Here is a 16,216-nt window from a genome sequence, read left to right as displayed (position 1 = left end):
TTACATTCTAATAGTGTCTAAGACTAACAGATCAGGGATGGACCTTCCCATTTCAAACATCTAAGAAAATATAAAATAGACAGGATGGCTTACAGGCCTACCCCAAGGAGGCATGTTCCTGACTAAGATTCTCTCTTCTAAGTTGTAATCTATCTCTTATGCTTATGGTATTATTTTGGATTTCTTTTACAAATAGAGTGAGTTTAGTTCCATTTTCTGGTTAAAGCAGGTCTATGGTTTAGCTCACTATATTCTCACTACTCTATCATACAAAATCACAACTTTATGTAAGTAAACAAGCAGTTTGTAATGTCGTGGTTCCATGTTTTCATTTTTACACAATTTTTTTTTTGCCTACGTAGAATGCTAAGTACATTATTTTTAACATTGTTTTGATTTATCCAATGAGGCTGGTAATTACCATCATCCTTAAAGATACAAATCAAATATTATTCCTTAAGAAACTTTGAGTGATTGTTCCCTGTAGCAAGCTTTCACATCTAACCAGGAGACCTTTCTTCTCTCTTTTAAAAATTAGACAAGCATATATCAATCATTTATTTGTACACCTCCCTGATGAGAACAGGAAACTTTAGCTAATTAAATTGCTTTGGGTTTGGGAGTAAAGATTATAAAAAATTGTAACTTTATGCTTAAATATCTCTATTTCTCTATTAATGAAAGAAGAACTATTAAATTTTACCACACTCAAGTTACTTTATCAAAGATATCAGTTAAAATTACAACTGCCTAATTATACATTTTAAAACTGTAAAAAAATGTTCTAGAGGTCAAGCACATGGAAAAGAAAGGAGAACAGCATAATTCCCCTATTCATGTTCAACACATGTTCATTAACAATCAACTTGAATCTTCATGTACTGAATATTACCAGGGCCCTATGTCCATTCAAATGATTTTACAGCAAATTCTACACATAATATTTTATTTGCAGTTTGAGTCATGTTTTGTTGTTAAGACTGTAATAGAAAAGTTTTCTGACATTTCTCTTTTTTTTAAACAAAAAGAAGTCATAGTTTCAGTATATTGTTGCAATAAAATACTCTGAGTAAAAACAATACTGGGAGAAAAGGTCTTATGTCACAGTTCCTGATTAAAATCAAAACTGATTCATCAAGGCAACATGAACTTTAAGTACTTAATTTTAGAGTATGCTGACTTCCCCTGAGGGCTGGGTCTTCTCACATGAGTACACATAATTGAAACAGTTCCAACATAGACATGCCCACAGAGAAGCCTGAATTAGATAAATCTTACTGAAAATTCCTTCTCAGATGATTCTAAATCATAGAAAGTTAACTGGAGAAACTGAGCATTTCCAGAGGGAAGCTAGGAATAGGTAGTCTTGGAGACCAAGGGTGCATGGAACATCTACTGCAGCAAAATTTTGTCTAGGACAGTGTGTTGTAGAATGAGGCCAAGCAACCCTCTGATGTAGGTGATAGTCTTATCAATTATTTCTTAAATCGTGAAATGCACAGACTCGTTTTACCATACTAAATCGTTTTCTAGGACATACTATGGTACCATCTAACAATTCTGTCCCCCATGTTTTCTGGGAATTAGATTGAGAAGCTTTGCAGGAAGTATACACTACCTGATGACCTAAGATCCTCTCAATGAACTGTATGTCTATGCATTCATTCATTATGGGTTGAAAATTTATAATTCTGTACTTTTCCATTTTTTTTTCATTTTTTGGCAGATATTATTCCTTTTTTGGCAGCATTCCTGATAAGGTTTTGATATGGAAATAAAGTTGTGTATAAAACATTTACATATTCTATATTTCTTTTAGAAATATCCTGTACCATCTTGATGAGAAGAAAAGCCAGTTTTCCATCCTTAAGGAGGCTTGGGAGCACTGCAATCCACAGACATCAAATGAGACTTTACAAGAGGCGCTGTCCAATGTACTGAATAGCATTAATTCTGCTCATATTTCTTTCAAAGCAGGACTGGATGTGTTTGAGAGTGTCTTAGTAGGAAAGAACTAAGAAAATGCTCAGAATTTTTCAAAGTTTGTTTACAATTGTACCAGGAAAAGCTCTAATTTGACCAGGTATTGGTCTATTTGTCTCGTTGTATCTGTTGTCACTGAAGAACTCCCTGAAGTTTAAAGCTATTATACAGCATATTTTTAAATGTATATAAGACTGAACATTTTGTACTTTTTAAATATTTTCTTATAACTCCACTGGAGTATGTAACATCAATTATTGAAACAATACTTAAGATTTATCTATTACCGAGAAATATGCCATATTTTGTAGAAATACAATGGTTGGGAGGAGACTGGGATAGTTTTGGCAGTGTCACTACTGTGGACAGAAAGTAGAGGAATGACAGTATTCTCTCTGATGAAACTCCGGAGGCTTCATTCTTATGTTAGACATGGAGGCCTAATAGGGTTTCTGATAATTTTGCAAGTATATGTTCAATATGGTGACATGATGAATTCTGAATGAGTGATTGATGCCACGAACCACTTCGAATGCTTCTAGTTTTCTTTTCTTATATAAAATGAAGTCTGTCTTCTTAACACAACTAGCTGTAATAATGCACTGGTTATGAAATTGTATTTTGTAAGTAATAATAAGAAAAAGAGCCATAAACATTCCAAGGGGAAAATTCTCAAGAAACTAGATAGAGCAATTTAAATGCAAATTCTGCCTAAACTGACACATTCCCAAACCCTTAAATTGCCTTAGTTGATGCTGCATGAAACTCAGCAGTGATGTACAGTGACAAGGGAGAGTAGATTTCCTACTTCACTTTGTGTGGTTTCTGACAGAATTATAGAAACAGGGGTTTTGCTTAAGGAGAGTACCACGAATGACTGGATCTCCCTATATCTTCCTCACAACCTCTTGCTATAAAGTTGATTAAACAGAACACTATATAACTGTGATGGAAACATAGCAAAGTTTATCTTTGAAAAATCAAAATACTACCAAATATAACCAAGTATTTTTTGTACAAATGGTGAAGTAAACTCTATTATAATACCTCCGTTTGTTTTAGCAACAAATACTCTAAATTCAGGAAGAAAATTTAACATCTTCCCACTGGTCATTCTTTATAATGGCAAAGCTCAAGACAGAAAATAGACATGCCACTTATGCTACCAAAAGTTGGAGTTCTTCATGGTCAGTTCTGCCATAGTTCTCTCATGTAGGAGAGGGACTTTGTTTCTTGGATTTGCCATCCAGTAGCTCAGAATTTTTGTCCCTCCAAAAGAGAAGATTCTGCCTAGTTGTGGGCTAGTATAACTTTTATCCTACCTTTTTATATCATTTCCTTTATTGAGTAATGCAGTTTATCTTTGGAAATAGACCATCAGAATAGTTTTTATAACAGTCCCTTTTCAGTCCAGAAACAACTAGCATTGCCATTTTTTTTGGCCTTTCCCTTGTCTTTACTTCTTAAGAATGAATATAGAAGTAAGGTTAGTTAAAAAGAAATTTAGGTAAAAGGATTAATCACCATTGGCTACATGATTGACAAGGGTCATCCCCTTCCACCATAAGTGATTGACAAGGGTCATTGCCTCTCACCATTAGTAATGGTTGTTTTCTCACAGCAGTGAACTGAGACAATTCATTATATAATTCAAGCAGAAGCAAATATTTATCTGAAGTGCCTATGTACAAACATTTTTATATGTGAAGTGAATATTTTAATCTATGTATTTAATGTAATTATTTTAACTGTACTTGCCCAAGAACATTCTGCCACATTGCTGAACGTGTATAGAAAGGTGCTTAGAGTTTGGCACTGCCTACCCAGCACTGCTTCTTCTCTGCTATCTGGAGAAATCAGCAAAATAAAGTGGGTCAAAATACCCATATTGCAAGAGAGTCAAATCCTATCTCAAAGGGTGTTTCATACTGAAGAAAAGGTTATGTAGTTTGTAGTGTGGAGATTAATTTAGTAGAATACCCTCTTAGATCAAATCTCTACATTGTTTTAGTACAACAATTCAAACAAGAATTGAGACTAGAAAATTAACATCTTCTGGGATTTCATAAAGACTATGTACATAGGTAAACCAATTACATATGAGACCTGTATTTCTTCCTTCTAAATTTATTGTATTTGTTTACTAAAATTCAATTAACCATTGGCTAGCATATGCTATTAGACCATTTAAAAGACCATATAAAGTGTTAAAGTTAGATTTAAAATAGATGTTCATGAATCCTAAATATGATGCTTCACAGTTTGAATTTACCTAGCTTTGATCTCTCATAACATTGTATCATAGCTCTGACATGCATGTCTCCACATTTTTAGGTGCATAGCATGTTAATATTTGGCAGAATTCTCTAGTAGATATCATTCTGTACCATGTAGTGACAGGGTGTGTGTGACTCAGTAGTACTTTTAAACTGATACAAAGACATCTAGGTATCAATTACCTCTAAAAGTGCTTAATATAGAAGTATGCCAGGAAGGAGCAAGTCATAGATAATCCATTTCCCAAAAAAACATGCTGTGAGTTTGTGTCCATGCTGGCAAACCAGGTATATTACTCATGATCTGAAAGACAAAATGCAGCCTGTCAGTCAAGACTAAGGCCAAGGATCTTGCTTTTAATCATACAATCATTACTACCCAAATCAGATGTGGTGGTACTTGAGCAAGTTCAATGGAATTATGGACATAGGCATGTGTTCAGAAAGGAGCTAAAGCCACCCAGATTATCAGGTTCTCAATATTCTTGTCCAGTGTACACTCTTGTCTCTCTGAGAAAACAGAATTAAAGATGACAAATCCAGCAAATTAGTTTAAACAAGTCACCTAGTTGGATGCTGTTTTGAGCTGGGAACATGATATTAATGCCAGCCAAGCTCATGCATTGAAAATACTTGACAAACCGTTTTCAGAAAATCGGGCAAAAGACTACATAGTTTAAGGAATGACTATACTTGATGCCAGAAGTCAGGAAGGCAAAGGCTGAGCAAATTATAACAGGGGGATCTGTTACGTGGAGACATCAGCAGTGTTTGCTTGAAATGTAAAATTTGAGGAATCTTCAGAATATTTATTCTCAGATTAGAGATCATCTAGTGATGTTAATCCATATTAATCTTGTATCCTAAAAAAAAAATCTTTTTGAAACTCATTAAGGTTTAAAAGATCACATTAATGAGGGATCCCAAAAATTTTTCAAAATGCCATTACTAAAACCCCAAATAAAGGGCTGGAGAGATGGATCAGCAGATAGGAACACTTACAATTTCATCATGAAGACTTGAATTCAGTTTCCAGCACCTTTCCGGGAGCTCATAAATGTGTGTATTCTGTCCCCATCTTAGTCTTCAAACACATCACACATATGCGTGAGCGCACGCACACACACACACACACACACACACACATACACACAATTTCACACATATTCACACACTAATAAATAAACCCCCAACAAAATATAATAAAATACAAAGTATGACCTGCTTTATCTGTAAAAGATAAGTAGGTGTAGCTGTCATTCATGGCAGGAGAGCAAGGCCTGGACTAGACGTGGTTCACCTTTGTTCCCTTCATTGACTCCATATACCAGCTGATTTAACAAGGAAGAAATCAGGTTTAATGAGACATCTTCAAAGTTTTCATATTAATAATGATAACAACAACAACAACAATAATAATAATAATAACAACAATAATAGTAAATGTTGTTTCTTTCTTCTCAGAGGAACCTGGTAATGTCACCATGGTCTTTTTTATACCAGGCAATACAGAGAACACAGTTGTTTCTATTGGAAAGCGTCATGTGATGTAAGATTTTGAGGTAAATTTACACATGTACAAACTTCAGCTAAGGTAACAACCTTGGCTAGGAGCCACTTCATCTGCAAAATACATAAAGAACAATCTTTAATGGCTATTGTCCATCTAAAAATGGTACATATGTATAAGTTTGAAATGTCTAAAAAATTGAAAACTTTTCACAGATATATTACAAGGACAGTTAGCTTTCCAGTTCTAAAACCAAGGCAGAATGCACTAATCTCATAATTTCCTATACCAAATGTTTGTACAATTTTTTGAGAAAAGAACAGATGCATTGATTTAGGAATAAAGCCATATATTAGAGTTTAAGCTTCAACTTCTTAAATAAACACATAGCATGTCAGAATTTTGTTTGGTAGAAAGATAAGGTATGCTTTCAAACTCAGAAAAATAAAATTTGTTACAAGTTTATCAGTTGTGAATGAGGATCTTGCCTGACTAAAAAAAAAGTACAGAATACTTGGTGGATATAGCCACTAATGTTCTCCAGAGACACTCTGTGGTATATTTAATTAATTCCTGAAAGAATTAAGGTCTCCTTGAATATTACACATTGCTATCTCATTGGTTTAAGATGTTAATAAGATGTGCCTTGGCCACACATTTTCTTAATAGAAAGGAATTATTTAAAACTGCCAATACTTATGCAAGTAGAAGAGAAATCATTTTGCATATTCCAATACATTACTTCCCTATGTGTTGCTCTACAGAACTGAGAATTTAGCCTAGGCATGAAAGAACAAGTTTTTTGCTGAGCTATGCTTTCAAAGTCAGAGCTCTTGCACGAGTTAAAATTTCTAACCTGAAAAATGGCTCATTAGAGTTTGCCATTCTGAAATCTTAAAGAGCGTTGAGAGTTTGAAGTACCCTATCAAGTGAATACCCTTTAGTTGAACATAATTGTTTTATTAAATTTTGAATTTGAAGTGATATAAATATTCAGCATTGTAAGCCATAATGTTGCTGGGCATCACCACATCCAGTCAGAAATAGATTTTATTTTCTTTATGGATACACTTTAGAAATGATATAAGGCACCCCTTTCTGAATAAGTGGTCTTTAAAACACATCTATTCAACATAAATGTGTTTGTTAGCCACCAAGAGGTTTCATTCCATAATTTCATTACATTATCCTCCAAATGTGTGCACTAAAACTACCTTTAGTATAGAGGCTATCAACAATCCAAAGCCTGGTTCACTATGAGTGACATGTTTCATTAAAGCATTTATAATCTAAAATTCAAAGTGCATAAGAATTTTAAGAGTAAAGTTCAAACTGAGGCAGACTTAGGGCCTCCAATTGTAATGTTTCTGGCTATATTATGTGTTTGGATATACAGTTTCAAAAGATTTCAATAAACAAGATAGTGATATTAAGGTTTTCAGCCAAAATGTACTTAAGAAAACCAAAGAAATGTATGACTCCTCTAATTTCTTATTTATAGGACTTAGTCAAGAATTAGGTCACATGGTACTGATAAGACTTCCTGCACCCAAATAGCCCATTGACAACTGTACACTGAGCCTAAGAGTATTCATTCTTACTCCTTTCATGACCGAAACCACTAGGTATTGAGGTAGCTTTCCTCAGACTAAAACATTTTATTTTCCAGAGGCTACTTAATATGCACCAGCTCAGCCACAAGAAAACTACAAAGATGTCTGTTCTAAGTCATATGTCATGTACTCTAGTTTTGTAAGATCAAGAGATTAATATGCAATCATTATTATGAATGATTTTACTGTATTATAGATTACTGGTCTTTTGTTATAATTAAAGTATAGACTTGGTATCTGTATAAAACTCTGCTGAAGAAATTGAGTCAAAGTACGTATTTTAATGGACTGAATATATTTTCAATCACAATGTATAACTGTTGAATTATCTCTCCTTTTCAGTAATTATAATTTCATAGCTCTTTCAAGGTATCTAAATTCAATATGTGGCCATGCAGATGATTAATATCTGGGTTTCACCTTTGTGATTTCTTACCTATGTAATAATGTATTTTTTAGTATACACAGTGGAATTATATTAATATTTATATATGTTTTAATTTGGTATTATAAAGATGTGTGACTGAACATTAACTTGGAGAACTTGAACAAAACATGCCTAATAAGGATGATTTTCTCTGTTTAGAGAAACCAAATCTATCAACAAACAAAATGTTTCATTACAACATTACAACTTCTTTGCAAGAAGCAAAACACCCAAATGTTTAAGTGTAGCTCACATAGTTATATTCCAAAGATTTTATAAATAATTTTATTTAGTTACGAGGCCCAACTCTATTAGGTGATTGACTGTGTACACTACAAACAAAAGGGGTTAATAGCAAGCATATTCTACATATTTTAACTTATTATTTGAAAAAAATTTCAGATTAAAAAACTGCCTAGGATACTCTAAGGTTTTTGTTTGTTTTTAAACACTTAGAAAATTGCATGGCATTTTGATAATACTTTTCTATGTGGGATTTTAATGTTCATATATAGATAGGAGTTTAATATGTTTAGCCTTGTTTGCTGTGTTTATAATAAAACATTTAAATTGACAAATTTTATAAAAAATATTTTCCAGTGCTATAATACCAAAAAGGTCATTGTAGAATTATGAATAAAATAGATCAGCATAAAAATTTATAAATTCATTGGGAAAAATTTATATGATAACTTTACCAAATAAATGTACTTTAATTAAAACAATCACTTCTCAAAGAGATATGTACATTATTAAATTTGACTGAACTATGGTAGTGCTACCTTTTATTCAAAAAAAATCTTTATTACCATCTGTGATGGAGAAACTTAATTGCATAGATATTTTTAAAGTCATTGCGATTTTACTTGGTTTTTAATGACCTAAGTTTATAGGCATATGTTTGTATTTTCCAATTACTATATATGATCAAAACTGGTTTTTCTTACATGTTCCCAAAGTGTGACTAAAACTCATTGTACAACCATTCTGTGTTACTCTAAATAATTCAATATGAAGCTTGTGGTGTGATTGAGAGTGATATGAATGGATAGATTTATCAAATCCATTAAGAATGAGTGATTCTTTTATACTATTCTTGCTTTAATATTGGCACATAGTGAAAAACATACTAGCATGAATGAAAACATCTTTAAAGTAACATGTTTTGATTTATAAATGGTTATTTTTAAGGTACCAATTTCAAGTGTGTTAAATACAGGTGAAACCTGATTTTATGTTTTTGTTACAAATATATAATTTTTAAAATATATATACATAAGTTAGTTTTTCATAATTTATTAATGATATATTTTCCCATAATGATTACCTCACCAAAACAGGTGTCCTCTAGCCACTTTTTTAGAAAATTCTGTTTGGAGAAGTTCATAAATTTCTTTCTATGCTTTGCTTGAATTTTATGTTCTCATATTATACCATTCAGGTTTCAAGTGTGAGATGCATTATATCATCAGATAAGAGCCTCTGTACCCATTCCAATGACAAAGAGTTTTGTTTCTTCAAATAGCACTTTGCAAAATGCTGCAAGGTCCACCAATTTATTCATTTATTTTGTAAATTTGCAACAGGGGACTGTTCTAGCCCAAGTGTTTTAAAGGTGCCCAATACAATGTGCCCTTCCAACTTCTCAGTTTAAAAGTATGCAACACACTAGATTCACATTAAATAGAATGCAAGAGTCAGCCATGATAATATAGGTTATTTAAAACTGAACAAATCAGATATAGGTAAAAGTAACATGGCTGCATAACAAGCCTACTGTGTGTTTTTTTCAGGAAAATATTTCTTTACCCTGAATTCTGTTGCACAGTAGCAATTATTTCATAGTATCTTACCAGTGCGTAACACTCTGGTTACTTGGATGATGTTAATAATATCTTTCTAACATTAATATAGTTTGCACAATAGATTTTATCATTCCATTCTATCAAATAGATGACAAAACTGAAAGTTACAGAAATTAATAACACATAAGTGTAAAAAATACACAAATATTGATTTTTAAAAGATTAACTCTATAATTTTGTTCTCCAAAACTTTGAATATAAAGGGAGTTTAGATTATGATCCAAAGCATTTTTAGGTGTTTTCTGTCTTTTAATCTATTTGTCTGATGGAATAATTTTTTTTTATTTTTATATATTAAACTCTCTTTGAATCTCTAGGATGAAGTTAATTTAATCAAGGCAGATAAATATTTTGTTTGTTCTTGAATTCTGTTTGCAAATATCATATTAGAAAATTCTGAGTCTACATTTATCAATGATTTTATTGAGTAACCTATAATTTTTTTTGGATCTTTGTCTGGTTTTGTTGTCATAGTGATACTGCCTTAATAGCAATATTTTGGAAATGTTATTTTATTGTTAAATTTAGTGACTAATTTGACAGATGTTGGAGGGAGCTTTTCCTTGAAGTTTTGTTAAAATTCTGTGCTAAATCAATCAGGCCCTAAACTTTTCTTAGATGGGAGATTATTTCTAAATTACTGAATCTACTGCATTGAATTTTATGTGTCTATTTAAGTTACTTTTTACAAAAGTAGATAAAAAGAAGAAAAAAATCAACATATTATTATCCACAGATGACGATTCTGTACATAAATAATCCCAAAACATCACCAGAACACTTCTACAGTGGATAAGTTCATTCATCAAAGTTGAAACATACAAATGTAGCAGATAAAGATCATTAGCTTTATACTACTTGCTCCATTTCTAGCAGCCCTTTTTTCAGGAAGTCAATAGTTTAGACACATGCCGCAACTCTATCAATCCCCGAAACTATAGATTGCTTCTCTCCATGGTAGACCTACCATAGCAACTCTGCACACCTCCATGACATACCTGTGGACCATGCCACCTGAAAGTGCTTTTGATCACCTTCCCCCATGATCTTCACAGAGGAATTGAGATTAGCATTGCCAACTCCATTAGCACCCATTGTTTTAAAAAAAGAAAAATAAAAATAATGCAATCTTTCTCTAGACTATTCATTGACTATGAGAATTTTCTGACTCTATAGATGGTCTGGTTTGGGAATGGGAAACCTCAGTTTTAACTAATCCAAATTTAATTATGATACAACATTCAAATATCAACACTGAAGTACTTATAGACCAAACCCTACATCCAAAAGAACTGGTCAATTCTGAAACAATGGGAAACAGAGCTTTAAACACCAACTTAACAAAAGAGAAATAAAATTTTCATGTCAATTATACCAACAAAAAGCTAATTCCAGATGTATAGGTCCTTTCTTAGGGTTTTATTTCGATGAAGAGATGCCATGACCACAACAACTCTTATAAAGGAAATTATTTTCTTGGAGCTGTCTTACAGTTAAGAGATTTAGTCCCCTGTCATCATGACTGGAAGCATGGCAGCTGCGTGCATGTTGACATGGTGCTGTTGATGTAGCTTAGAATTCTATAACTGAATCAGCAGGCAGGAGGAAGAAAGAATGAAACTGGGCCTATCATGACCTGAATTCTCAAAATAAGTGACACATTTCCTCCAATGACGACATACACATTTCAACAATGCCACAAGTCCTAATAGTGCCATACCCTCTGGGGGTCATTTTAATTTAAAGCACCAGAGATTCCATCTCAGATACAGGAAGAAGAATAAGCAATAGAATAATAAATCTCTCTCAAAAATAAGTATTCCCATAGTAATTTCTTCCCAAAAATGACTTAAATGAGAGAGAAAATTAACTAAACATAGCAATAGTAATTATGATCAAATAATTTAAAAGTTATATGAAAAATTAGAGGATGAGGATTATAAAATGCAAATGAATGAAAGAAATAATTAACTGAAAGAGTGCTGCTCAAGATTGTTATAAACCTAACCTTAGTTTATCCAATTACTATACAAGATTATACAGCATATGAGAATTATCCTCAAATTATAGAAAAATTAAATGGAAGCTTATAGACAGATTTGAGGAGTTTAAGAAAGCAATCATTTCCTATGATATACATTCACCCAATGTAAAACAGATGTTAAATTCATGAATATCTCAGTACAGAGTTATCCCCCAAGACTGGCAAGGTCTGACAATGGTAATACTGGAAGCTATTGCTCAGTTACAACTGTGAATGGAGTAGAAAGAGGAAGCTAGGGTCATAGCATAATGAAATCAGTCTAGAAGCATATATATTTCCCAGGATCAGTTGCTAGGCGACGACGATCAATATACTGAATGTAAAAGGCAGCTTGAATTTGTTAATCACACCATGTGCTATGTTGTTTAGCAGATTTAAATGCTTGGAGTAAGATTGACAAGCCAGGAAAAAGGTCTGAGTCATTTACTAGAATTATAAAATTGCCAAAAGCAGCCTTTACTGATTTTTTTGCAAAGATTGACTGCAATTGAAAATAAAATAGCATCAGATTCTGAAGTCAGAAACATATTGGTTGAATCTTTGGCTTTAGAAATGCCAATTCAGAATGCTAAGGGGTGATTAGGCCAATAAAGCAGAATCAGCACCAATAGAGGAATAGATTAGAAATGTGGCTGTTATTGGATCTTGAGATGACTAAGTTAGTCAAAGCCAGGCCAACTCCATGACAGGTGTTAGGCCCAAGTCACCATTTGCCAGAAATGTGAACCCAGATGCAGAAACCTGTCTTCAGCCAACCACAGCTGCAGGCAGCCAATCGGGGTGGGGGGATTAGAATAGTAAGCAATCACCCTGGAAATTTCCCAGAATCCTAGCCAATTACAGAATTAGTCAAACGCCCTAGAGACAGAGATAGCCAATCAAAATAAAAAGCACATCTCTTCCCTGAAATTCTCCTAACTGACAAATGCTGGGCTTGCAAGTCCACTGGGTGTCTTCATTCTGGGTGACATAGTCTGTGACCTGGGACTATGGAGGATACTCCGGAACCCCATCTGGAAGAGTTTGTTAGTTATCATCTGATTTCTAAATTGGCTATGGGTTTATGGGCCTTCTTTGCAGAGAAAGGAAAACTGTCTGAAGCAGCATTTTTTGTTGGTTTTGCCTTTCTATATCTGCGTATGTTTTATGTGCTGATAGATTATTTGTTTTCCCCTCCTACCTCAAGAGACACCACAGGCAGACAGCCAGTTCCACTCTGCTGGACCTAATCCGGTTACATTTCATGAACTTCAGATGCCTGGCAGAGGATCTAAGCTTAATTGTATGGTCAGGGAAACTAATCATTTTTTTTTGCATGAATGAATGGCCAGTAGGTCTTAGCAACTCTTGTTTTTTATCTTTAACTCCTGCATTGTGGAACATCTGGGACCCTTTGGCAGGACCTCTGGGCCAGGATAAAAATGCTTAAAACTTCATTTGATGGCTCTTTACCTTTGCCTTAGTTTGAAGGAATTTTAAAGATTTTTTTAAGCTGCTGAACAGGGTAAACAAAACCTGGTAAACTGGTTCTGGCCTTTGAACTCTGCCTCCTGCCTGGATCAGGCTGGCAGTAAGCCAGGAAGGACTATGCATGTGGCCTATAGAGAAGCCAGCAGCTTCACAGCCACTCTGGTAAGAAAAGCTGATGACTATGAAAATTGGATTCAACAGGTGCTCACCCCTTAAAATTATAGCTAAATAAATCAATGAATTGTCTGTCTGAATTAAATATATAAGTACATCTGAGCATTGTAAGTTTATTGCTGACCAGTCTTAAATACATTTAAGTTAACCTCTTCTGCATCTGTTGGCTGTAAAATATTAATGATACATGGTAAATAATGTATAATATTGGTAACAGAAAATTTATTATAATAACTCAGGGTTAAAGCTATCCTAGGCAATAACACATGATATGAGAAACCTTAAAATTTGGAACTAATATAATACTTTTGTGATATTTCTCTCCTAAAAATCAGACTTATAAAAGATACAAATTAAAATATTTCCTTAATAAGGTATTGAAGCTGTAGATCCATGTGTTTTTATGTGGGAGCTTTTACTTCCTGGCAGCCAAACTTTATGGCATGAAGGTAATTCACTTGGTATTAATATTATAGACACTAAAGTGTTGAAATTTACTGTGAAAAAATGGTTTTCTCTTTTAGAGATTATAATTAAATACATAAGACATTGGGACATTCTGGAATTTATTAAATGAATAAAATGTTTTTGTTGAGCACTGAGCATCCCGCTAGCCTAGGTGGACCTCAAATCTCCTACTACCTCTCTGTGAAACTTTATCATACCTGTGTCTCTAGAACTATACAGACCTGCAGATCTGTAAGCATACAGCCAAAGGATGCCCATCAGAATCCTGCTATATCAGAACTATCTAAGCTTAAACATACTTTAAAATTTACTACAACAGAAAAACACAGTGAACAAAGTCATAGATGGCCAGAAGTCCTTGAAAGAATCTGTTTAACAAAGCCAGGGAAAGTTTTAGACCACAGCTACACTACTCCAACAAGCCCTGGGTATCCTAATATAAGGAAAGCACAAGAAAATGACTTTAAATACAAGCTTATAAAGATGAAAGCAGCCTTTACAGAGAAAATGAATAAACCCCTTAAAGAAATACAGGAGGGACTAGTCCAGCCTCCATCTGTGTCAAGAGTCAGAGGTACAGCCAGCACAAAATCATCAGGACTCAGAGCCTGCCTGCATAGAGTTGAGCAACCAGAAGAAACAGCAGATCATTGTCTTTCCTGAGCCCATGGGTGAGCCCACACTCTCCATCCACTGACTATCTGGGGAGAGACCTCTGAGAACTTTCAGGGCGCAGTTACCACAATACCACTTAGGTCTGTACCCTTCAGGCCTCTGTCTGCACCTAGAGCTAGAGCCAGCCTATTGACATGGGAACTCACAGCCTGCCAAGAGAGCTGAACACCCAGGACCAAACTCCTTCTGGTGCCCACGGCCCACAGATGCACAGGAGAAACAAGCTCAATTCAGAGGTAACACAATCAACTGACATCAAAAATAAGAAGATGAAAGGCAAGCACAAGGATCTAAGCAACAGAAACCAAACAACATGGCAACATTAGAACACAACTTTCCTACCACAAAAAGTAGTGTATATCCCAACACAGGAGAAAATAAAGATTTGGACTTAAAATTGTGCCTCATGTTGATGATAGAAGGCCTTGAGAGGCACATGAATAGCAGCTCCCTTAAAGAAATACAGCATAACATAGATAAACAAGTACAGGCCCTTAGAGAAACACAGGAAAATACAAGCAAAAAACTGAAGGAATTGAACAAAACCATTCAGGATCTAAAAACAGAAATGAAAGCAATAAATAAAACACAAAGAGAGACAACCATGGAGAGAGAAAACTTAGGAAAAAGGCAAGGAGTTGTAGTCTCAAGCAATACCAACAGAATACAAGAGATAGAAGAAATAATCTCAGGGACAGAAGATGGCATAGAAAACATTGACACAACAGTCATAGAAAACATACAAATTAAAAATCTCCTAACACAAAACATCCAGGAAATCCTGGACACAATGAGAAGACCAAAGCTAAGGATAATAGATGTAGAAGAGAACAAAGAATCCCAACTAAAAGGCCCAGGAAATATCTTTAATAAAAATATAGAAGAAAACTTCCTTAACCTAAAGAAAGAGATACCCACAAATATATAAGAAAACTCCAAATGGATTGGACCAGAAAAGAAATTCCACTCAACACACAATGGTCAAAACAAAAACGTTCTAAACAAAGAAAGAATACTAAAAAAAGTAAGGGAAAAGGGACAGGTAACATATAAAGGCAGACCAATCAAAATTAAATCAGACTTTTCAACAGAGATGATTAAAGTTAGATTCTGGAAAGACATCTTACAGACCCTAAGAAAACACTAATTTAAGCCCAGGTTACTATATCTAGCAAAACTCTCAGTTACTATAGATGAAGGAACCAAGATATTTCAGGAAAAGATGAAATTTACACAATATCTGTCCATAAATCCAGCCCTAAGAAGAATAATAGATGTAAAACTCCAACACAGGGAGGGATACTACACATTATGAAAAGCAAGAAAATAATCCTCTTGAAACAAAACTAAAAAAAGACACACAAACATAATTCTAACTCTAACAACAAAAATAACAGGAAACAACAATCATTATTCCTTAATATATCTTAACATCAACAGACTCAGTTCCCCAGTGAAAAGACATAGAATATCAGACTGGATGCATACATAGGACCAATAATTTTGTTGAATAAAGGAAATTCATCTCAGCAACAAAGACAGGCACTACCTCAGAGTAAAAGACTGGGGAAACACTTTTAAAGCTGGAGCAACAGCCATCTTAACATCGAACAAAATAGTGTTTCACCGAAATCTATTTTTCATCAAAAATAGAAGGAAGGACACCATTTACTCATCAAAGGAAAAAAATCTATCAAGATGAACTCTCCAC

The 16,216-nt window shown here is 34.0% G+C and overlaps 1 protein-coding gene across 1 annotated transcript in view; it reads left to right on the top strand.

The window, feature by feature from the left end:
* The window catches only part of NAALADL2 (N-acetylated alpha-linked acidic dipeptidase like 2), a gene marked incomplete at its 3' end in the record, with an annotated part of 819,915 nt that extends 817,897 nt beyond the window's left edge, over positions 1-2,018 (top strand). Inside the window, exon 14 of the mRNA XM_080929559.1 lies at positions 1,820-2,018. Coding sequence (XP_080785685.1) covers positions 1,820-2,018 — 199 coding nt within the window. The remainder of the gene's footprint in view (positions 1-1,819) is intronic.
* Positions 2,019-16,216: the final 14,198 nt, after the last annotated feature.

This window comes from Micromys minutus, assembly GCF_963924665.1.
Source record: "Micromys minutus genome assembly, chromosome: 15".
NCBI classification, from domain to species: domain Eukaryota; kingdom Metazoa; phylum Chordata; class Mammalia; order Rodentia; family Muridae; genus Micromys; species Micromys minutus.
Note: the sequence above shows the minus strand (reverse complement) of the source record. Positions and strands in the feature narration are given on the sequence as shown.